This window comes from Hippocampus comes, unplaced genomic scaffold (assembly GCF_001891065.2).
Source record: "Hippocampus comes isolate QL1 unplaced genomic scaffold, H_comes_QL1_v1.1 scaffold117, whole genome shotgun sequence".
NCBI lineage: Eukaryota > Metazoa > Chordata > Actinopteri > Syngnathiformes > Syngnathidae > Hippocampus > Hippocampus comes.
In genome coordinates, this window is record NW_017805225.1 from 454,907 (window position 1) to 478,530 (window position 23,624).

Here is a 23,624-nt window from a genome sequence, read left to right on the forward strand (position 1 = left end):
CAAACTCTTGTATCCACTTTATTTTTCTGTTCCGTTCACGTTACGTCTGTTGCTCATCATGGCGCACGTGTGTCTAACTGCGTGAGCTGCGGTCACTTGTCGATCGCGAGAAGTCGGTTGCTTGAAAAGTCCATCTTTGGCCCAGTCTTTTTCAGTTTGGTGTGTTTATGCCTTGTTATGGTTGAACATACTTTGACAAACCAATAAAAATCTTATATTGCTCATTCTCGCGGTTAAAAAAGGAAACCAAAGCTCAAAGGTGATTGAAAAATTTGTTATGTGGAATCATTCCCACCCTCGTCACAGTTGAATTACACTAAACTGTACAATAAAATGTACTTGCTTTTCAATTTTTTTTCTCCAAGATTGGAGCCTTGAGTTTCTTTTACACGTTTTGAGAGGGGTTCAACTTGGCTGTGTCTCCGCCTGAGCTACTTATTGGAATAGTCGCTCTGTTGGCGATAGTTTGGCTTCGATCTCGAAAAAACCAATTGGTCCAGATGCTGTACGTGTTCCAGACTTGCTCCATCTCAGACGTGGTCTGAGGTTCTCCATCAATTTCACTGTCTGGGCCCCCATCCCACCACCCCAGAAAAGCACCTGGTGCCATTAATTCCACATTTTTCACCCTTGGAAGCAACCAGATTGGAACTAAATGAAGCACATGGAGGCTGATGCACTTCCATCAATCTTTCACTCATTTATCTCTAATCAGAATCTTTTTCTTCTATTCCTCCTTCAATGGCCCTTTTTCATTCATTACAGATTTCTGCGGAGCCATGAAACTAGACAATCAGGCCATCAAGATGTGCCGAGTACACACTGTGAGTGTGTGCGTCGGTAAATTTGTCACAACGTGCGTGCGCAGCACCACACTGATTGGGCCACAGTAAATGAGCAGATTTATATCAATTATCTCAGAAGATGTAGAAGTGATTTTGATCAGCTCTCTCGCTCTCTCTCCCTGGCCTCCAAATTTTAAAAGACCAAAAAAAAAAAAAAAGTAGACAACCCTGAAGTCTCCGTGAGGACTCCGGGAAGTTGCTCTGCGCTAAAAGGCTGAGCGTGGCCTGTTTGAGGACTGGGTGGGGATGGTTAGTCACGTCCCTATGGTGAAGAGGCCCATTGATTTCTAAATTCCCTATCGTTGGGTCTTGATTAGGCCTATTGTTTGGGCTAGGGCTGAATAGCTACTTTCATTTGGCCTGATCAGCATGTCTATGTCCCTTGGTGGTCAACAAGTTATTGTAAATAGGAGACAGGTTAAATCTGTTACCTCCTTCACGGTTCAGAGAGGGTGAAAATTTTTTAACAAAAATCGCTTCCTTTACTCCCCTTTCAAACCATCTCTTTTCTGTTCCTATGATTTTTACTTGTTCATCTTCAATTGTGTGGTTTGTTTCTTTTAAGTGTGCGTATACTGCACTTTTGTTATCATTGTTTTTCCATTTGTGTTGATAAAGTCTTTTCTTGAGTGTTTGTTTGGTTTCTTCGATGTAATGTTTCTTGCACTCACTTTCTTGGCAACGGATGGAATGAATCAGATTGCATTTTTGGGTGTTGGGAACCTGGTCTTTGGGGTGTACTAGTTTTTGTCTCAATGTGTTTATCGGTTTAAAATAAACAGGAATATCATGTTGTAGAAATATTCTTTGTATTTTCTCTGAGAGGCCGGCAATATAAGGTACACAGACAGTCCTCAAATAGGCCACGCTCAGCTTTTTAGCGCAGAGCAACTTCCCGGAGTCTTCACGGAGACTTCAGGGTTGTCTACCGCTGACGAAGCTTCTGTGAGAGAAGCGAAACGTCCTTTTTTGTTTTTTGTTTTTTGTTTTTTACCCACAGGTACAGATGACGACTGACAGAACCCTTTCTACGATGGAACTTTCCTGTACGACTGAGAGCCTCCACAAGCAGGAAGCGTGGTTAAAATAATGTGGCACGAAATGGGCAAAAAAAGTTTTCGCTCTTTTCCCGCATTACAGGAAATCACGAATGGGCGAGCTTTTATTTAAACCATGGAAGAAAGGTTCCAAACTAATCCACGACTAGGTGAATTCGTCATTGCCTAACCGCAAATATGCAAGGGTCCACTGACCACCACAGCCATTTAAACATTGTTTTCTGCCTGTGTCATAGGAACACTTTTCGTATGATTGAGCAGGATGACTTTGACATCAGCTCCAAACTGCACACAATTGTTCGAGGGGAGGATGAGGCAGCCATGGTGGAGAGTGTTGGGCTTGCTCTGGTCAAACTTCCAGATGTCCTACAAAGATTGCGCCCGGATCTTGTCATTATCCATGGAGATCGTTTTGATGCACTGGCTCTAGCAACTTCTGCTGCACTGATGAACATTAGGATACTTCACTTAGAGGGAGGAGAGGTGAGAAGGAAGTGAATGAATAACTAAGCGGACTTTTAATAAGCTAATGGTTGTCCAACTTCTTACCAAAAGAATTCCTTGCTTTCCAAGTACCACCATCATGAGTTACATTGAAATACAGTAGCGTAGTACGCTTAAGTGTGAATCAAAAAAATAGGCAGAGGTTTTATTCATAATTAATATTCTTGTCTGGAAGCAAAACATTGTAACATTATATTAAAGAATGGTTCTCAAACTTTAAGAATATGAAAACAGCTGTCTGTAATGAATGAATCAATCCAAATGTATTCACATATAAATGAATATAAAGATTCAAATTAAACTTTTAAACAAGCTGTATGTGCAGTTACAAATAAGTAAGAAATAAGTCATCCTTCTGCCAGCGCAGTTTCATCGACCATTGAGATTTGTTGTGATGCCCTGGCAATATTTCTGGCAGTGTTTCTAGCAACTTCCACATCACGGATGAATTAAAATACCTGACCTTGAGGGAGTTTCTTTTCATTTCACTGTTCAAAACTTAAGCATGCGAAATAATGCAAAACCCTTAAAACCTGCTATCTTAGGACATCAGTCATGAATAAAACTCACTTTTTGGGGTGAAGAACTGAATAAAATGAATATAATTTATTTTCACTTTTCTATAGAGTTACAATTAAGGTTTTAACATTTTGTTCCGGTGTCCATTGAACATGATGTGAAGTCTCGTCTTGGCTCACTTCCCAGGTGAGTGGCACAATTGACGACTCAATCCGCCACGCCATCAGTAAACTGGCCCATTATCATGCCTGCTGCACACGGAGGGCAGAGCAACACCTCATTTCCATGTGTGAGGACCACTCTCGAATCCTACTGGCTGGCTGTCCCTCCTATGACAAGCTGCTGTCACCTCATAACTCGGAAGTCTATTTGGATATCATCAAGAGCTGGTTGGGTATGTCAGACACTCTAGATATACTGTAACTGTCAGGGTTCCGACACAAGTTTTGAAAAGTATGGAATTTGATTTCTTAAATCTCAAGGAATAGAAAAATATGGAAAACATTTTATGGAAATATATTCATGTTTACAAGACTCCTACAAGAGCCTTGATCTCTTAAAAAAAGAATTTAAAAAAGTGAATATCCATCCATCCTTTATCCAAACTGCTTATCATCACAAGAGATTGTTTTTCGTAAAAGTCTGGAAAAATAATCGAATTTTGAAATCTCATGTGTGTAGGAACCCTGAACTGTTGTAAGACAGCAGTAGAAAGTCACACACAAACCAAGTTAGGTCATTCTTGTTTTTTTTTTTTTTTTTACATTCCATCCCGAATCCACGTTTTTTTCCCCCTTTTGTTTTTTGTTAATTGAAGAAACAGAAGAATGAAAAAGGAAAGAGGCTAAACTTAGTTCTCAGGGACATCACAAAACGAAAAAAAAATAGTAGCATTAAGCATTTAAGATATTGTAAATATGAAAGTGTCAATTCAGAAAATTGTAAAATTCTAATTATTTATGATCAGTATGTTGTGTTTATTTTTTATTTGTTTTTTTTTTGAGAGGGGGTGTAATTGAACTGTTTTGGTTATGGGGGATTTTAAAGCATTTTTGTAAGAGCAAAGACTTTTCTCAGGTGCTCCTGTGTACATTTCTGTTTTGCTATATTTTACTGTTACTGTGTTTTGTTGTTGTTTTTAGCTTTGCAAGGAAAAAAAATGTTTAAAAAAAACAAAGAAGCAGCAGCAACAGCGTGTAAATTGAGGAAAATGGGCACAGTTGCATACTTAAACCTGACTATGCAGAACCACTCGGATGGGCTTCTCAAGACGGCTCCTTAAGTGCGCAAGCTGCTGAGACGCAGTGGACCGAACCACCCCAAGAGAGGCGGCTGGGGGGGGGAAAGCAACCAAGCCGAGGTCCGGCCTGCGTTGCCACTGGGACAATGAACAAGTCGCTGACTTGGCTTTCTTGCAGCATATGGGTGACAGCGAAACATTTAAACTGGGAAAATGCCTTTCTGACCTATCAATGTACAAAGTAGTTTTGCTTGACTTCTTTGTGAGGTTTGATTCAATCAGGACTTAAACGCCTTTAGTGTCTTCTCGAGGTGTCATGTGGTGGCGCTTATAGCCGCAAAAGAGAGAACAACCCCGAAACGTCACAAAAAGCAACGAGGAACTAGTGGGATGGCCTTTTGGATGACCTCAATCCTTCGTCTTGAATCTATTGTTTGATATCATCTTCGGTCCAATTGTTTTGTGGCGGGGCCCGTTCCCCCGTTCCGCAAGCTGCTAGCCTCGGTGCGGCCGACTTGAAGCAGCATCGCCGACATCGATGCTTTGCAGCAGACTCGATCTAAGCAGGTGCTGCATCATTTAGAAGGTGGCAACTTCCGCACAAAGCGAACGTCCACTCGACGACACGAACACGTGACCGGGGCAGGTACTTGCGCCCGTTGCTTGAACAGGAAGCTGCCGAAAGCTGCCTTTCCCGCCATTCGTCTTGTCAAACCGACAGCATCGTGACTTCCTCTGTCTAGCTTTGTTTGTTTACGCTTGCAGGAGGAAGAGGAGCTTTGCGTATTTTTCCACATCCGTTCCCCTTTTTTTTTTTCTTGCGTTTGTAGGCGAGTACTGTTTGCCGGTAGCATTCATTCATTCGGTCACCCACTGTTTTTCCCGTTTATGTTGTTGTGGATTGTTTCCAACTCAAGGGAATATTGAAAGTGTTTGTTGCCTCTTCGTGCTACTGATTTTAAAAAGGTATTTTCCAGTATTTGTTGCCACAGAAGTATGATAGCTTAACATCACTTTTTTATTTGTAATTTGTTGGGGGGAAGGGTGCGGATTCTTGAGCTACTGTCTATAAAGCAAGAATTTATTACTATTTATGTATCGCTACTACCATTTTATATTGATTTGTGTTGGACTCTCAGTGCTTTTCTATGAATAAAAGTGTGAAACACGTTACACAGACTTATTTTGTCTTCTACTTGCCACGACTACTATGTCTACTGTAAACAACAACAACAAAAACAAAACAAGGCAACATTTAAATCACACTTTACAGATCCATAGTTGATTGAGAGAATAGATTCTAGACCAGTGGTTCTTAACCTGGGCACTCCTTCCAGTGGCTGTCATCCTGATGATCGATCGCCAGTCATCTATCTACTCAAGTCTCAACATTATGAAGAACTCTTAAAACAACAACAACAAAACACAGCTGGAGACATAGTGCGATACAGAGATGAAAATCAAATATAAGAAATAAAAACTAAGACTGAAACAGGTATGGAGTCTGAACCCAAGTTAAAGGCCAAGAATAAAAATGGGCGTCAAGATGCGTTTCAAAAACATATCTCTCGTAAAAAGGGCTCTCTCGAATGTGCAGAGGGAGGTCATTCCTCGGTGTGGGACCCGAAACCCAGAATATCCTCCCTAGACCCTCTGAGGCACCAGCAAGTCGTACAGGGAATCGTGATGCTCCACCATTTTTAAGATACAAGTGCATGTAATTGTTTTAGAGCAGGCGTGCACAATATGTTATTCATATTATATATTTTTGTGTTAATTCACACGGCACGATAAGCATCCTATCAGTGTCACTCACAAAACAAGTACAGTATTACAAAAAAAAAAAAAAGCAGGTCACCTTGAACCTACTGTGACGTATGACCCGCATCACCGGAAGTTGTTAGCGGTCAGCCGTCTGCAACTACAATTTGCGATCAGAGCTGTCGCGATATCTTCTTTTAATTATTACTTTCAGGTCCAAGTTTGTTTTCTGTACGATTCACCGACGGCACTGGCGAAGAAAGGGAATCTGGAGTGCCGGGAGAAGCGTTTTCAAACGGTATACGTGAGCTATGATAGTGAACACGCAGCAAAAGTGCGTTCCATGCCGTCACGATCGATCGCCAGTCAGCTATCTACTCAAGTCTCAACATTATGAAGAACTCTTAAAACAACAACAACAAAACACAGCTGGAGACATAGTGCGGTACAGAGATGAAAATCAAATATAAGAAATAAAAACTAAGACTGAAACAGGTATGGAGTTTGAACCCAAGTTCAAGGCCAAGAATAAAAATGGGCGTCAAGATGCGTTTCAAAAACATATCTCTCGTAAAAAGGGCTCTCTCGAATGTGCAGAGGGAGGTCATTCCTCGGTGTGGGACCCGAAACCCAGAATATCCTCCCTAGACCCTCTGAGGCACCAGCAAGTCGTACAGGGAATCGTGATGCTCCACCATTTTTAAGATACAAGTGCATGTAATTGTTTTAGAGCAGGCGTGCACAATATGTTATTCATATTATATATTTTTGTGTTAATTCACACGGCACGATAAGCATCCTATCAGTGTCACTCACAAAACAAGTACAGTATTACAAAAAAAAAAAAAAGCAGGTCACCTTGAACCTACTGTGACGTATGACCCGCATCACCGGAAGTTGTTAGCGGTCAGCCGTCTGCAACTACAATTTGCGATCAGAGCTGTCGCGATATCTTCTTTTAATTATTACTTTCAGGTCCAAGTTTGTTTTCTGTACGATTCACCGACGGCACTGGCGAAGAAAGGGAATCTGGAGTGCCGGGAGAAGCGTTTTCAAACGGTATACGTGAGCTATGATAGTGAACACGCAGCAAAAGTGCGTTCCATGCCGTCACGTCTCTACTAAGGTAGGCAGTGAATTCCTTTTCCACAAACTCTTGTATCCACTTTATTTTTCTGTTCCGTTCACGTTACGTCTGTTGCTCATCATGGCGCACGTGTGTCTAACTGCGTGAGCTGCGGTCACTTGTCGATCGCGAGAAGTCGGTTGCTTGAAAAGTCCATCTTTGGCCCAGTCTTTTTCAGTTTGGTGTGTTTATGCCTTGTTATGGTTGAACATACTTTGACAAACCAATAAAAATCTTATATTGCTCATTCTCGCGGTTAAAAAAGGAAACCAAAGCTCAAAGGTGATTGAAAAATTTGTTATGTGGAATCATTCCCACCCTCGTCACAGTTGAATTACACTAAACTGTACAATAAAATGTACTTGCTTTTCAATTTTTTTTCTCCAAGATTGGAGCCTTGAGTTTCTTTTACACGTTTTGAGAGGGGTTCAACTTGTCTTTGTCTCCGCCTGATCTACTTATTGGAATAGTCGCTGTGTTGGCGATAGTTTGGCTTCGATCTCGAAAAAACCAATTGGTCCAGATGCTGTACGTGTTCCAGACTTGCTCCATCTCAGACGTGGTCTGAGGTTCTCCATCAATTTCACTGTCTGGGCCCCCATCCCACCACCCCAGAAAAGCACCTGGTGCCATTAATTCCACATTTTTCACCCTTGGAAGCAACCAGATTGGAACTAAATGAAGCACATGGAGGCTGATGCACTTCCATCAATCTTTCACTCATTTATCTCTAATCAGAATCTTTTTCTTCTATTCCTCCTTCAATGGCCCTTTTTCATTCATTACAGATTTCTGCGGAGCCATGAAACTAGACAATCAGGCCATCAAGATGTGCCGAGTACACACTGTGAGTGTGTGCGTCGGTAAATTTGTCACAACGTGCGTGCGCAGCACCACACTGATTGGGCCACAGTAAATGAGCAGATTTATATCAATTATCTCAGAAGATGTAGAAGTGATTTTGATCAGCTCTCTCGCTCTCTCTCCCTGGCCTCCAAATTTTAAAAGACCAAAAAAAAAAAAAAAGTCTGTAACATCGCTCTGTGAGTTGTGTAGGGGAAAGTAAAAAAAGTTCACCTGCACACACGTCCAAACATTTCGTACATCAACAACCATATTATTTTCCTGGCAAGGCCTTGAAAGGCGACCTGCACGTAGAAACGGATCTCCCATTTGTGTGGAGAGCAGCGATTGATTGTTGTCCCCATCTCTCTTGTGCACATGCTCTCACTTTGATCCCCGACGACCCACCGCGGGCTGATTCTCTCTTACCTTGACAACAATCAGCCAGAGTTTTTTTTTGTCCGGTTGTCTCTGCTATTTACACAAAAGAGGGCATAACAAAAGCCCATGTGCGCGCTCCCGCGCAACGTGTTTCTAGTACTCAAGCCACACAAAGGCGAGGGATGAATGGAAGCCCACCTTCATTGAAGCAAGAATCACTCTTGTCCATCCACATGGTGATGAATTCAGCTGCTTTTATGTGTGTGTGTGTGTGTGTGTGTGTGTGTGTGTGTGTGTGTGTGTGTGTGTGTGTGTGTGTTTAAATTCTCGCTCGTGGTCATCAAGACTCCATTTCTTATACAGAACAGCAGTAAAGCAACGACAAGTGTTGGGACGGTCAAAATTAGACCGGATTTTTTTTTTTTTATTTGTCCATAGAGTTCTTTTCTCAGGATTTAGAGATAACAGAAGAAATAAATGCACATGTTGTGTCCCATATTCAAATTTTTGTTCCACTGTAATTGTGTTAACCCCCCCCCCCCCAACCTCCCTCAACAGTCTATTGTCATTATCGCGTCTCCTTTCTTTTAGTTGAGGCATATGTGGAAATGAGCCTATTTTGGTTTTGTTCATTTGTACTGTGGTGAAGTGAAGGACTTCTGTTAAAATAACAGAGAATCAAGCTCGCTTTATTTTATTTTTACATCAACGCAAATGTGTTTGTAATGTTGGAAAGTTGACTAAGTCAAGAATTTGGTGTGAACATTTAGGGGTCGCTGCGTTCATTTTACATGGCGTTGGGGTACATTTCACTACATGTCCACTTTTTTTTTTTTCTTTTCCCAGTTCCATCTGGCCGTTTGAGGGCAGCCATTGTGCTCACGTGGCCACAGAGCGGAAAGAAGTTTGGCACCCCTGCTCCACATGGCGGGAAGTGAAAGAACAAATAATGCAGGTAGGAATCTGCACCATGGCATGAAAAAAAAGGGGGGGTGGGAAGGTTAGAGCGAAAGCAAAATAATTCTTTCAATGGCAAAATCCAATTCCCGTGAGTATTTGCAATTGAAGAAGCCTTTGGATCTCAACACAACAACAACCACCCCAGAAACAACAACGGGATTTAATGGAATCTGCTTATGCGCTGTTCTCAACTGCAGCCTCACTGAGAAAAACACCATTTGGGATTAAGTGGGCTGCTTTTGTAATTCCTCGTGTAAAACGCCTCCATCCTGATTATATCTCATGCCATTTATTTTAGGGACAGCCTTTATGTGCTTGGTATTTACCGTCATAGATAATGATTGACCTCAAATCTGGCGGCGTGGTGTTTTGCTGCATTGATCCTAAAAAGATGACATTCAAAATCCCATTTTAAAGTTATGACAAAAGGCAAATGGATACATGTCAGGTTTAGCGATATGTGCAGGCAAAGTAAAAAAAAAGAAAAGAAAATTGAGTTGAGTGAATTAGTCTAAAGCCAAGGGGTTCAAGTCATTGTTGACGTGGATGCTTCGCACCGTTGAAAGCAAACGAATGCGCCGCTCTCTGTCCAGTCAGTCGGCCATCCATAGAAAGTGAACATGAAAAGTACGCAGCCGACTGTGTTGACTGGATCAGCGAGTCAACTCATATATTCCAAACACAACCGCCGCATTCCTGTGTAGTAGGAAAATAAATCAAATTGAAGCTGGCTTTAGCGCTCTGTTCGCCCCCCCTCTGCCCCCCCATAAAAAACCCGATTCCACAGTCCCCTGCTGGAACTATTTGACCGACCTTGCATTTTTCGCCAAAGCTGCTTTTAAGATGATGCGCTTTGATGGAATCTGTTCCCACTTTAAGCTTGATCTCCGTTGTTATTTCTGAGCTCTTGCCGCGCGCGCCTTGGAAGAGAACCGTTGCGCCACGTAATAGCGATGTCTTGTCTTTCAACATCAATGTTTTCGTCATGTACGCACACTTGCCGGAACGGGGTCATCCCATTCAAAATGCCAACGCGTAATCCACTGGCAGCAGATTGATACATTGGAGATTAATCGAAAATCTTGTCCTAGAAAGCCGCCGTTTGTTGTGACTCAAAAGCTACATAGGGGTGGGGAGATGGATGGCGATGTCATGCCCACATTCTGGACGGGACGGCGATCGCTATTTGTTTGGCTCGTGATTGATTTTGAAAAGTACAGACAATCCAAGTGTTTGGACAAAATGCTTTTATGATTCCTCCTTGAAAAAAGTATCGCGTTGAACTCGTACCAATTACAGCTTGTGGCTCGTACGCCAGCCTCACAGTGCTCACTTTCTGGATTCTGATCTCGGTTCAGGGGGCCTTCCTGTGTGAAATGTACATGTTCTTCCTGCGCCTGCGTAGCTTTTCTCCGGGTATTCCGGTGCCCTCCCACATACCAAAAACATTGTCTCGGTGCTGATGCCGGCGGACCGTGGGTTGAAGATGTTCATGAAAGAACTTCTGAAAATAGGTTGAAGTGATGAAAAAGAGTCCAAACACCACGACTGAGCCCCTGAAACTGAGAGCTTTTAAATCCTAAATGCTAAATGACATCTTTTTGAGAAATCATGAAGATTAAAATGAAAGGTCTACACTCGACTCGGCTCTCGAATGTTTTATTTCAAATCCAACGCGGTGGTGTACAAAGGCAAATTCATCATTCAAAATGGGTCAAGTTTTCCATTTTGCCGTCTAGGCTTTAATTACAACAGCATTTCACATTTGTGAACATTTCCCTAGATTTGTTTGACCATCTGTTTTGAGTGCTGGTGCACCGCCTCCACGAAAGCACCCACGTTCTCCGGGTCCATGTCGGGATAAAGGCCGTGGCCCAGATTGGCAATATAGCCTCTGGTGCCGAAACCTTCCAGCATGTTCTTCACGATGTCTGAAATACGTTCCTGGAAGCGGGAAGGGGGAGAGAGAAAGAGCTCAGCCAAGGTTCGAATGACAACAAAAGTACGTTTGCTATACACCGTCCATAAAATAGAGAGAAGATAAAGAATGTTTGTGGGGAGGCTGAAAATGAGCGCTGCCGAATTTTTGAAACAACTACGGTTCTCTTTGTTGTCTTGTGAGTCATTTCCGTGCACACCCACAAACTACGGATGCGTCAATTCGAGCCACAGACAGGTTGCTTTCTTACCTTGGGAGCGTAAAGTGCACATGGGTCCATGTTTCCCTGAAGGCTAACTTTCCCTCCTGTCCGCTCACTGAATTGGAAAACACACACACACACCGCACAGTGTTCCTCCTTCAGATGCAAATACTTGAGGCGTTTCAGAGAATTCAACCAAATCTCCTCTTCCAATTGAATCTTTATAAAATAGGAGCTGCAAGGATAATTTACTGAACTATCCCGAGTCGTCAGTCTCGCAAAATCGAATACGTTGGCCCAGCTGTCTTGTGGCCGGGTGGTCCATCTTGAACTCAACATAATTTCGTGTGTGTGCGTGTGTGTGTTACCGTGCTAAACGTGGGTCAATGGTCCAGTCAAGCCCGACCACTTCGTAATGAGACTGAGACAGGGCTTCTAGAGCATAATGAGCATCCTTTGCAAAAACGATCTGCGTGCACACACACACACAATTAAAAGTGAACAATTTTGAGAGTGATCCTGAAGGCGCAACTCGTTGGTGCAATGCTGCCATCCATTGGCGAAAAAAATCATAACAATGATATGTTGGGCATTTCTTCATGAAGCCTCTGGAGAAATCAATGATAACAGAAACAAAGCATTGCAAACAACAATGCAAATAATTCGAATAAAAGAAAGAATCATACATCACGCTGAATATAAAGGGTGGAAAAAAAATAAGCATCATAAGTTCATCATCACAAGTCAAGGGAATGAAACCAAGACACTGTGATATTCGGTCAAAGGTCCCCTTGCGTGCGCGCTGGCGTCCTCTCACCATGGGAACTTCCTGTCGTGCCTCCTTGAGTTTCTCTTTGACGTGGCGAGCGATGTCGTGAAGATAAGGGAGAGAGAACGTTTGAAACTCCAGCGGCCCCAAGATTCCGGCGTGGGACTCGAACACCTGCAAAGCCTGGACAGCGAAGGACGAGTCAGTCAGAAGTTTGAAATGACAAATGTGGAGCAGGAGTTTCCAAGTTCAGGAAAACGGAATACTGTCTATTGTAGCAGACGGTGTTCCGGTTAAACTAACGGCTATGCAAATGTTAGACAGGAAATGTTCTGTCGAAGTAAACCGGCTGATGAGTGCCCACGCTTGGTTGCGCAGGAGTTAAATTTGGGGCCCATTCTTTATTTTCCACAAAGCCTCATCGTACTGGCACGAGAGGACAAAGTCTGACCTGGGCTCCCGCCGCCACCTGGCCCAGCAGGTACTCGACTATCACGTCGGTGAGCATCTTGAGCAGCATGTGGCTGGCCTCGGGATGTCGATACAGCCAACGCTTGGCCTTGGAATGGGTGTTGGAACCGCCGCCCTCTATCATATAAGACATGAGCGTCCACTGTTCAGGGAACGCAAATGGATTAAGGACAGAAGTGGCGAGAAGTCAAGCCTTCCAGACCGCTCTCGGAACCTTACCGGCGCTCCTGTGAATCCTATCAGTGGCACTTTGCCCTCAATCTTGTGCCTGGTCAGCGTGATGGCTTGGAAAACGTAACCCAGTTCTTTGGCGATGTCCACTTTGGCACGCAGACGCTGCAGGTCTTCTGGCTCCTTCAGAGGCTCTGGGAATGTAGGACCTTTGCCTGGCACCATCTGGACATCCATACCCATTGCCTGAAGGGAGGAAGGGACGGAGAAGGAAAGACAAATGAGTGGGTGCAAGGGAGGGGAACATCCGTTCCTAACATGGCGCCGTGCATTAATCTTAACCGGCGGGGGATTGTTTTGGCAAATATGAGACGAGATATTGATCAAACTTTATAATATTGCTCCGTTCCCCCATCCATACCTTGAAATGGGCTGCCCGAGGTGCGCATGTTTAATCAAATCAATACCATATGGTTAAGTTTACCTGTGGAACGACGAGGATGTCCGAAAAGATGATGGCAGCATCAAATGGAAAACGCCTCAAAGGCTAAAAGACAGATCAGTTCAATCTAAATTATAATACTACATAGTAACACAGAATAATAATCATCATCATGACACATAAATAGTAAATTAATTCATTTGCCCCTCCCCCAGTTGGTTACAAAAGCTGGAATTGGCCCAGTGGAATATGGGGCGGAGCTAACTGTCACTTGCATGACACAGGTCAGCCACCTGAAAAAGGGTTCAGTTCAGCAAGCCAGAAAATATGTTGCGTAAAGTATGTTATAGTCATCGATACGTGGGATTTTTCCACAAAGTCATGACACCAGCATGGTGTGAAAACATCTGGGAAATTGTGAAAAGAATGTATCAAAAGTGACTTCATTTATTACATTTTTAAACATCAAATGTCACTCAGCAGGTTGAAGCATAACAACAAACGTTTAGAGGTCAGACACAAAGTAGCAAGCAGGAGTGAAACTTGAAAGTTACCAAGTAATTTATTCACGTCATATAGCAAAGAGCAATGTCATACCTGTAACGTAAGCTCGCAGCAGGCGTCTGGCGATCGGCATGTTTCAAAAAAGTCCTTACCTGCCCTGAACTCACGAAACTCTGCAAATGTGACCAAATATTACTCATCGCAACGGATGCTGCATAGTTGAACCAGCTGTCTGGTTCGTGGAATAGAGCGGCAAAGAGCTCCCCGTACCAGGTAGGTATCTTCCAGCCTGTCTCATACACCAGACGGGGACATGCTCGGTTTGTTCACCTCGAGCTGCTCGTAGGAACGTGTCATTCTGGAGTTGAGGGAAGTCTTCGGGCCTGGAGGGAACATCACAATGTTAAAGTTACAAAATGGCTTTTTTTTTTTTTTTTTAAGACAATGTCTCAGAGTAAAGTTCAGTTATCTAAACTACAGTCGTCCCACTCCCCACTGGTGGCAAGGACAGATAAGACGTGCACATCTTATCAACCACCCAGTACCATTGAAACAGTTGAAAAAAAGGCTGTGACAGGCATGTCATGCATCCCGAAATTCCACTAAATGCAACTTCATAAACAACGGTGAATATAGTAGCATTATTGAGGAGCCATGCGATTATACTGCATTGCTGTCATCTTATTTGTGGGCAAGTGAATTACAAAGAGGGCGCGTTTGAGACAATTCACCTCTCGAAAGAGACCTCAGTTCTTGAATCCCACAGATAAATTCACGTGATTACATTATTTTGAAATTATAACCCTCGGCAACAACAGCGAAGGTTTTTATTTGAAAGGCTTGTCAACAAGGACGTGCCGAAAACGAGCCATGTTTTCATAACAATGACGGGACACGAACGGCAGTATCACGATGGTAAGAGTACAATCCAAAGCGGACTACTCACAGGATGAATTCGCCCTTGCTCATGTCGGCCAACCTGAAGAACAGAGGACCTTTCTTTAGGAAGATGTCAAGTGAGACACGCACCACCTCGACTGACACTTCCACTCGCTCAGTTTCCCACAGCAACTGTCACTTGCAGGGCGCGGCCATTTTGGACCCACGTGACCAAACCGGAAACTTTGTACACTTCAAAATAAAACTACCAGCACAACAGTGCACCATGTCATTATCAGTAATAAAACAATAAAATAATCTTTTATTTCACCAATTACTGAGTTGCCAGTTTGAATTGGCATTTTTAATGATGCAGAATCATAATATAATACATATATGAGAGAATATAAGTATTGTGGTTGACTGCTGACTTACAGTATGTGAAGGTGGCGTAGGTCCGGGTGGTGTACATTGGAGGGGGAATCTCTCAATGTGTGTCGTGTGACAGAGTCTCCCTTTTACTTAAAATTAGTTGGGATAGACTCCATCTCCGCACAAACCAAGTTCTTATTGAAAATGCATGGATGGAATATATAAATTCTATATTTCCGACATATCACCATTATATTTGTAACATACATAATGCAAAAACAAAATAACAGAGTATCCAAATCATCACACAGCAAACAAAACATACACCATTCAACAAATCTTTTCATGCTCTCAACAGTTTTGAGTCCTCCTTTGGCTAAATTGAGATTTAACACTCAAGTAACAGTATTTAAACTTATCAGCAATGCAGGCTCATGGCTTAAAAAAGGAAGCTGAAGTACTTCAACATGAAGCAGGTTATACACTTGACCAGTCACTGAAACATGCAAATCAAGCACCCTTATAAAAAAATAAAAAGTCAGTTGCAATGCCAACGCATTATGCAGGTTGAGATTTCGGTTACAACTTATTTGCTACAGAACCACATGATCATGTTTTCACTCAGGTTTAGGAAAATAAAAACAACTACAAATTGCAATTGGGACAATGAACACCTATTTAGATTTTATGTATGCATTAATTTAAATGGTGCCGATAGAATATGCGTTTATATTTCACTTGATACATTTTCAAAGAGAATTTCCAATCGATACAGTTTGTGTTCATGTTGAATTTGCCCTCTAAATCTTAAAGATGGTGACGGAAATACTGTAACTCTCTCTCATATCATTTCAACATGATGCGAAGCCTCAAAGCCAATGTCAATTAAAATCAAAGTTAAAAAAAACAAAAATGACAGAGCAGTACAATTATTCTACTTATGTTCCTCTGGTGTGGTGGAGACGTTTTCACAATTAACTTTCATAAATACAACGCCTCGAGTGACCGCAGTCGAAACCGCAGCTGTGCCAGGAAGAATTTCTCAGACAATCTCTAAGGTTGTTGCTGATACTGTTGCTCGGTCGAAGTGCAATAGTCATCAAGGACACTCTGCATGTAGTCAAAAGTGGGCCTGTCATCCGGTGCACTATTCCAGCAGGACATCATGACGTTGTACAGTTCGGCGGGACAGTTGTCGGGGCAGGGCATCCGGTAGCCGCGCTGTACTGAGGACATCACCTCCGCTTTTGTCATGCCTGAACAAAATACACCGGCAAGGAAGGAGGTGCTGGTCAAATGCAGTTCGACTGGTAGAGTAGCGGTCAGAAGGCAAGAGATTGCAATGGGCCTGAAATAAGTCGGAACCTCCTCACCGCATAATTCATGCCGTTAGCATCGCATATAAAACCATGCGTACAAAAGTATTACATTTACCCTATATGTATGTATTTAATATACTGTGCATCCGGCTCAGATGAATAATCCATGATATGTATGTCCTTATGGCGGACGTAGTTGGATTTGAGTAAATAGCGTTAACTCCAAGATGTAGCATGTATTATTTAGTGTGTAAGATGGTTACGTTGGTGCAAAGTAAAGTAAGACTTTTTAGGGCCACGACGAGACGAAAAATGAGCAAAACATGTCAGTGTAAAGTTGCAATCTTATGGCAAAGATGTGTCAATCAAAATAAGGAATGATCGAAACAGCCCAACAAAAGAGGACATTTAATTGCATTTCCGTTGTTTGTGAAACTGCCCTATGTGGGGGTAAGAAAAAAAAAAATCAAGATCCTCAATATTTTCATCTTACTGTGCCGTTATTTTAAAAAAGATGGCCCAAATAATTCTGCGCCATATATTGTAATGGAGTAGCGGGCCTGTTGTTGTAATGGCACGATCAGCTTTTCTGGTCCATCAACAAGATGAGTCAGATTCATTCATTCATGTTCACCTGGATAAGGCATTTTCCCAAGCGTAATAATCTCGTAGAGCAGAACTCCAAAGGACCACATGTCTGACTTGATCGTGAAGGAATTATAGTTGATGGCCTCGGGCGCAGTCCACTTGATGGGGAATTTGGTTCCTGAGGTGGGCAAACACAGACGGCACAACATGTCCTTTGACACTGAAACAAAAATGGATCTGGGTCCGATACTTTGCCGTGCGAAAACTTTTTACACAAAAGTCCCACACGCACCCTCTTTGGCAGTGTACTCATCATCACTGATGACTCTCGCCAGTCCAAAATCGGCAATTTTACAGAGTAGGCTCTCAGACACAAGAACATTTGCTGCTCTCAGGTCTCGGTGGATGTATTTCTTCCTCTCGATGTATGCCATGCCTTCTGCGATCTGCGGTGGATTGAGGAGCAAAAGAACGATGAACAGAAAGCTGGTAGGTATGTCATTGACTATCATCAACATGCATGAGGAAGAAATGCAGAAGTAAAATAGACAGCGCCTCATCTGTCATTCGGAAGGGACAAAACATCGGAGTGAACGATGAGGTAGCGAGAAGCCGTGCGAGGATCACCTGTGCCGCAAAATCAATGAGCTTGGGCAGTTGCAGTTTGCCGCATGCGTCACTCTTGAGGAAGTCCAGCAGGCTCCCTAATGTCCAGAGAGTAGAAGGAAAAACAAAAAGCATCTGGAATTCTGCATTCAGAAATATTCGTGATGAACAATAAAATCCCAAAGAGAAGAGCACGTCCCCATTTTCAAACCTTGCCCTAATCTGCTTGACTATCTTTGGGAAATATACTACCCACAAAAAGTTTGGGATGTTGGGCTTTCAGGTGTCAAAAGTACACGCGACAGTGATATCAAAAGTGTGAGGCGCAATTGCTAACTACGACCGTCCACAACCCACCCAGGTCAAGTCTAAAACCCACCAGTAGAGTGTTACAAAGAAACGATACTGTGGAAACAAAAAAAAAAATCATCATCATCATCATTGCTGCACTCCAAGTTGGGGATGAAATAATGCTGACTGTCTTCTGTGACGGAGTTTACCATTGGCCATGAATTCGGTGATGATGTATATTGGCTGTGTCTTTGTCACCACAGCGTAGAGACGCACAAGTCTTTCGTGCTGCAGCGTCTTCATGATGTTTGCTTCTTCCAGGAAGGCGTCCACCGTCATGGTGCCCGGCTTCAGCGTCTTCACGGCCACTTTGGTTGTGTTGTTGTAGTAAGCTGGTGAATGAATACGGGGAGGAAAAAATGAGAACATCAAAGTCAAGAGATTTTTATTTATTTTTTTTTTTTGGATGGTCGTTAATTGGAGATGCTGATGTATCGGTTTCCTTTTTGTTGTCCTCTTCATACTCACCCATCCAGACTTCTCCAAACTGGCCCGCTCCTAGTTTCTTCACCATCGTAATGGAGTCTTTGGAAATCTCCCAGGCGTCCTTATCCCACGGCTTTTGAGCTTGAGGCTTTACGCACGGACGGTCCAGTTTACGGCACAGGCCATCTGCTTTGTCTGGAACACACACGAATCACGACGGGCAGACACTTTTTTTTACAGCGATATTCATGACAACCTATGAAACGGATCGGCGGCACGGGCTCTTCCAAAAAGTATCGGTGGAGAGCGAAAAGTGCTAGTGCTGGCTACGAGCATAACGGGGCAACTTCTACCAGCGTGAGCCTCAATACTGTCGTTCAAAATCAGTAGGTTTCTCAAGGCTAAATGTTTGTTTTTTTCGAATTAGAATTGCAGATCAGAGGTATGGAAACAGGCCGATCACTCAGAGAACAGCGCATGCATTTGGAGAGGGAGGTCCTGAAGACAATCGTGAACATCTCCCCTTTCGCTGAACGTTGTACTCACGGCGGTAGTGTTTGATCATGGTGCCGATGTCGGGGAAGGAGATCTTGGGAGAGATGTAGAAACCGCCATGATCCAGCTTCCTGATCTTATAGTGTTTGACCGATTCTGTTGCCTGGGCGTCAGTGTCTCGTATGGACAACGAATAGCTGCCTGGGAAGAGACAAAAAGATTGGGGTCACAAGTCAGACACGACAATGGTTCCGATCACAGAAAAAGGCCGTCCCAAAAGAATGCCAACGGGGAAAATATGAATGCAGGTGTCTCGCAATGTGATTTCCATACCTTTGGAGGTTTCACTTTCCCTGATAAGAAAAGCCCCGGGTTTGTTGGTCGGTGCCAGCAGCTGCCTCTCGGCATCTTTTCTGCTAATGTCCTTGAAAAACCACCTGCAACGGTTGATGATTAAATGTGTGGTTGGCATATGGAGGGCTGATTTTTCTTTTTTTTGTGTGTGTGCCAGATGAATTCAATAAAATAGATTAAAATGCAAAAAGATCATCGAGGGCCGTCCAACTCACGGCCCGAAGGCCAGATCCGGCCCGTCGCGTCCATCTTACGTGGCCCGCGGCAGCAAGTCCCGGGAGTCAACTTGCCAAAATTGGTTCAGAAATGTCAAATTGTCACGTGAAAAAAATAAAAAATAAATAACATTCACATTTTGCGACGCTGTTTACCCTCACTTGAACAGTAACCGAACAAACTATGACAGTTAACGGATTTCAAAACTATCCATCTGTTATTTTGTTGCATCATGAAAGTAATAATGTGATGAGACAATTCAACATTTTTGTGGTTTCACTGTCATAACGGCCCACCGGGGGAAGACGTGACTCCGAAAATGAGTTTGACACCCCTGGTGTAGCGGGTATCCTGTTTAACTCACGGACGAGAACGTCATGTTCTTTGTTTTTTTTGTTTTTTTTTTTTTTTTCCAAATAGTCTTTCCCTAACAATTTGGTAGCTAGTTGTCTTTGTTTCCCAGTGTTTGCTCTTGGGGTACAGTCATGTTTTTGTCGTCGGCTGTCTCCTGAGTGAGCAAGGCGGCACACAGCTGAGAGCGATTGTCAATCAGCTCCCACGTTGGAGGCGCACAGGTGGGAGTGACCTGGTAATCAGTTCCCAGTCTTGTCAGGGAGATGCTGACGCTGGATCCGTCTTGTTAGTTTGTAGCCATTTGCTCTTTGGACCCCGTCTTGCTCTTGGATTTCAAGCTTGTCGGCTTCATCCTACCCCTTTGGTAGCACGTTTTGTTTGCCAGTGTTTGTTCTCTTTATATTTAGCAGTTTTGGCCACTTTCTGTTTTTGAAAGAAAGACTGTGAAATGATCTGTACACGCTGTTACTGTCACGGAGGTTTTTAATTGGAATCTAAAGCACAGGCCCGCTTGCGTGGACTTCAATTCCAGGTGTTGCGGCTATTCCAAATGACGTATTGATGTGAATTGGTTCATCGTTTTCCATGGATGAAGCTGTCCCTAATATTTTGGCACTCTCCTTCAACCAGCTGAGGTAAGCAAACCGTGACAGCTCTCATGACGCAATAACACTCCCCACCCCAGACATCCATCCAGACAGACAGACAGAGAGACTCACTGCTCTGTTTCCATGGTGTCCACTCGGGCCACATAATTGGACGGAATGAAGCCGTGTTTGTCGGATGTCAGCGATTTGGCTCTCCACCACTCGCCGTGTCTGCAAAGCGTATTCACTGTGTCTTACGTGCAATTAGTGGATCCCGCCTCGCGTTCTGAATCAACGTGACTGTTTTTGTACACTTTCAGATATTCAGACACTCACTCCTCAAGAATTGTCATCTTTTCTCCTTTGCTGAATCCAAGGTCATCAGGATGAACGGCTTCATATGGGTAAAGGCCCACCACTATTTGGCCAGTCATGTGTTGCTCTAATGCGGGTGGGGGGGAGAAGAAGAGTTATTTTCATGTTACACCAAGCGAAGGAATAACCTTCGCCTCATTTATTTTGTCAAAAGGTTACTGGAGTTGGGATGGAGCGGAGGGCGTGATTGGCACGTCTGCCACACAGTCAAAAAGGTCTGGCTTTGAATCACAGCTTGGACCTCCCTCTCTGTCATTCCTTTGCATGTTCTGGTGTTGGTTTGATTCCGTTACGCCGACTTCTTTTCACATACACGTCAGGTTAACTCAAGACTCGAAATTGCCCGCAGGTGTCACTGTCAGTGTGACGGGCTGCTGGTGACGTCAGATGGAGCAAGGCGTGCAAATCGGAATTTGGGCAACTTCCCCAGACATTGGAGGACATCCATTTTCCGACCCGCTTTATCCTCACAAGGGTCGCGGGGGGTGCCGGAGCCTATCCCAGCCGTCTTCGGGAAGTAGGCGGGGGACACCCTGAACCGGTTGCCAGCCAATCGCAGAGCACACAGAGACAAACAACCGTCCGCGCCCACACTCACACCTAGGGACAATCTGCCGTGCATGTTTTTGGAATGTGGGAGGAAGCCGGAGTACCCGGAGAAAACCCACGGGGAGAATATGCAAACTCCACACGGGATGGAACCCACGACCTCTGCACTGTGAGGTCGGCGCGCGAAGCACCACGCACCACTACCGGTTTTCACCACTATTTTAAAATGACAACTTGATGCGCCTAAAAGTGAGAATTGAAAAAATACAACATACCCTCTCTCCTTTGAAATACCTGGCCAGGCAACACGCAGTTATTCTGTAACAGCAGGCGTCCATGTTCAGTTGTCTGTCTTAGGTCGTGTTAAATTCATGACCTACCGTCTGCTGACTGATCTTCTCCTTGGCGGGCTCACTCGGCGTGCGGTTTAGTGCGGACTTGATGCAGCCCATCTCGTCTGCTTGGGGACGTGAAAAAGGAAAATTGTGTACAGTACTACAGACCGTTACCATATTTTGTTCTGGTAAAAACAATTGCCCAACCCGCACCCGAAAGAAAGTAGTATTTCCCATCCTCGGTCCGCAGTCCTGCTCGTTTTCGAAGTTTCCCCTCATCTTACATCTCACACCTCTGATTGACATGATCAGCAAGCTCCGTAAAATCTCTATCATTTCAATCGGATATGTTGGAAGAGGGGAAATGTCTAAAACAAGCGGGACTACGGCTCGCTCGGACCGGAGTTGCCCACTCCCACCTGAGACCGTGTCTCTTTATTCGGTCTGGACATTATAAGGACAAAAGGATTGTTCTTGTGGAGGCTCTCAGTCGTACAGGAAAGTTCCATCGTACCCACAGGTACAGATGATGACTGACAGAACCCTTTCTACGACAAAAGGATTGGGAAAGTTGGCCGGAACGCCACAAGAGCCCTGCTTTCAGTGTCGTTGTTTTCATCGGCCTTTAGGGCATCAACGATTGCGCTGGGTGCCCCACAAATTTGGCCTCGAAACCAATGACGTGACATGAAAAAAAATCATCCAAGCATCGCTGCAACTGCTCTGCAGCGAGTCATATGTACATAGAGTACGTCTGCTGGTGATGTTTGCAAAATGAGGTCAGTGCTCCGCATTTCTGGTTTGAAAAAAGTCAAGAGAGGGACTTTGGTCGACCTTCTCTCGGGCCTGTCAAAGAGATTGGCTCCTGATCATAGTTTTCAAATAAAACACCACCGCTTCACTCTCGATTGCGAGCAGTTCATTTGACCCACTGGGGAAATTCGTCAATTTGAAATGACGCTCGGGCTCCAACGGCACAACGGTGGCCCGTGTTGTCACTGGCCCTCAGGTTATATTTTTAACGTGACAGTCGGCAAACAAAACAGGCGGAAACGGTGGCCCCGAACAGATTAGGAGCCTGCGCGCAAGCACAATGAGCCACACAGAACTTCCTCCTGAAACAACGGACTGTGTGAAAACTGAGCGGAGGCAGGAAGAGTCGTCTTCCATTTAGACATAACGTAGAGTTCCGCGCCAAGGTTTAATAAGCTTTTCAAAGAAATAAAAGCGACGCATTTAAAAGGCAAATATCTCATCGGAAAATGCCCCCTGCAGAGAGAGTGAGAGAGAGTTGTTAAGTAATTTAATAGTCTCCTTAAAAATGGAGGACGGAGACATCTTTTCAGGACACCCACCCTAATAATTCACCCCTCTGCGCACAATGACCCTGCTGGTTGTTTGTCCCTCACCCGTCAAACACATTGTCATTACCTCTTGACGTGTGAGCAAGTCGTTAATCCAGTGTGAACACGTTGGCTGGTCCGCAGGTTTGCCGGGCGCTTTTCCACCTTGGCTGGCCCACTCACTCGCTGAACTGCTGCTGGCGTTGATCTCGGCAGCCAGGACAGCCCCAGGATGAGGAACTTCACAGAAACTGGTTGGTGATTTTCTTTTTTTTTTTTTTTTTTCTTCCTCATTGAAACTTCCTGGTGCAATTGTCTAATCATTATTTGCATAAACGGCAACACACACACACACACACACACGGGAACAGCATACAGAAGGCGGCTTTTGGAAGCTCTTAGCGGCCACAAAATTAGCGAGCTTTTGTAATTCTACGAACCGGGTGGTGTCAAAATGACATCTTTGATGGGCACTGTTGGAGAACCATCATTTCTTGATTATTACTCTCGATTTGCACTCATGACCTTTAAGACAATATGGGGTAATATAATTTCTTCTTTGACTTATTCTGCTTATTATTATAAAGGATATTTGCTGGTCGTACTTATGAATAGGTTTTTTTTTTTTTGGAAAGGTTTGGACAGTTGAGTGTTAATCATAAAAATGTTGTGTTTTCATGATTCCTAAAGCAATCACCCACGACTTGATAGAGGGAAAAAAAACAGTATATCAGAAAAAG

The 23,624-nt window shown here is 43.8% G+C and overlaps 3 protein-coding genes and 1 long non-coding RNA gene across 11 annotated transcripts in view; 2 read left to right on the top strand and 2 right to left on the bottom strand.

Annotated features, from left to right (window-relative positions):
- The first annotated feature begins 2,028 nt into the window (after positions 1-2,028).
- Positions 2,029-5,339, top strand: LOC109515532 (uncharacterized). The gene is made up of 2 exons (XR_002168202.1): positions 2,029-2,386; positions 3,113-5,339. It is a non-coding gene; the product is annotated as an uncharacterized LOC109515532 (long non-coding RNA).
- Positions 5,340-10,880: 5,541 nt separating this feature from the next.
- On the bottom strand, positions 10,881-14,829 carry urod (uroporphyrinogen decarboxylase). Its single transcript, XM_019869334.1, has 10 exons — positions 14,682-14,829; positions 14,006-14,118; positions 13,829-13,908; positions 13,274-13,336; positions 12,838-13,035; positions 12,599-12,760; positions 12,196-12,330; positions 11,747-11,847; positions 11,427-11,493; positions 10,881-11,181 (listed from the first exon to the last, which is right to left on the bottom strand). Exons 1-10 carry the CDS (start codon positions 14,702-14,704, stop codon positions 11,017-11,019), a joined length of 1,107 nt encoding a protein of 368 aa, XP_019724893.1. The 5' UTR covers positions 14,705-14,829; the 3' UTR covers positions 10,881-11,016.
- Positions 14,830-14,916: 87 nt separating this feature from the next.
- lyn (LYN proto-oncogene, Src family tyrosine kinase) lies at positions 14,917-23,109 on the bottom strand. 2 transcript variants are annotated; one of them, XM_019869332.1, is made up of 13 exons: positions 22,973-23,109; positions 21,587-21,663; positions 21,482-21,524; positions 20,619-20,724; positions 20,415-20,513; positions 19,105-19,208; positions 18,823-18,972; positions 18,319-18,471; positions 18,000-18,182; positions 17,521-17,597; positions 17,186-17,339; positions 16,940-17,071; positions 14,917-16,242 (listed from the first exon to the last, which is right to left on the bottom strand). In XM_019869332.1, exons 2-13 carry the CDS (start codon positions 21,656-21,658, stop codon positions 16,040-16,042), a joined length of 1,476 nt encoding a protein of 491 aa, XP_019724891.1. In that variant the 5' UTR covers positions 21,659-21,663; positions 22,973-23,109; the 3' UTR covers positions 14,917-16,039. The 2 variants fall into 2 exon arrangements, with proteins under 2 accessions (XP_019724891.1, XP_019724892.1); XM_019869333.1 differs by having other exon boundaries at positions 21,587-21,666.
- Positions 20,601-23,624, top strand: part of ctnnd2b (catenin (cadherin-associated protein), delta 2b) — a 68,692-nt gene continuing 65,668 nt past the window's right edge. For all 7 annotated transcript variants that reach the window (XM_019869321.1, XM_019869322.1, XM_019869325.1 and 4 more), the window contains exons 1-3: positions 20,601-20,686; positions 20,812-20,872; positions 23,029-23,138. In XM_019869321.1, the coding sequence (XP_019724880.1) occupies positions 23,117-23,138 (22 nt within the window). In that variant the 5' untranslated portion in view covers positions 20,601-20,686; positions 20,812-20,872; positions 23,029-23,116. The remainder of the gene's footprint in view (positions 20,687-20,811; positions 20,873-23,028; positions 23,139-23,624) is intronic.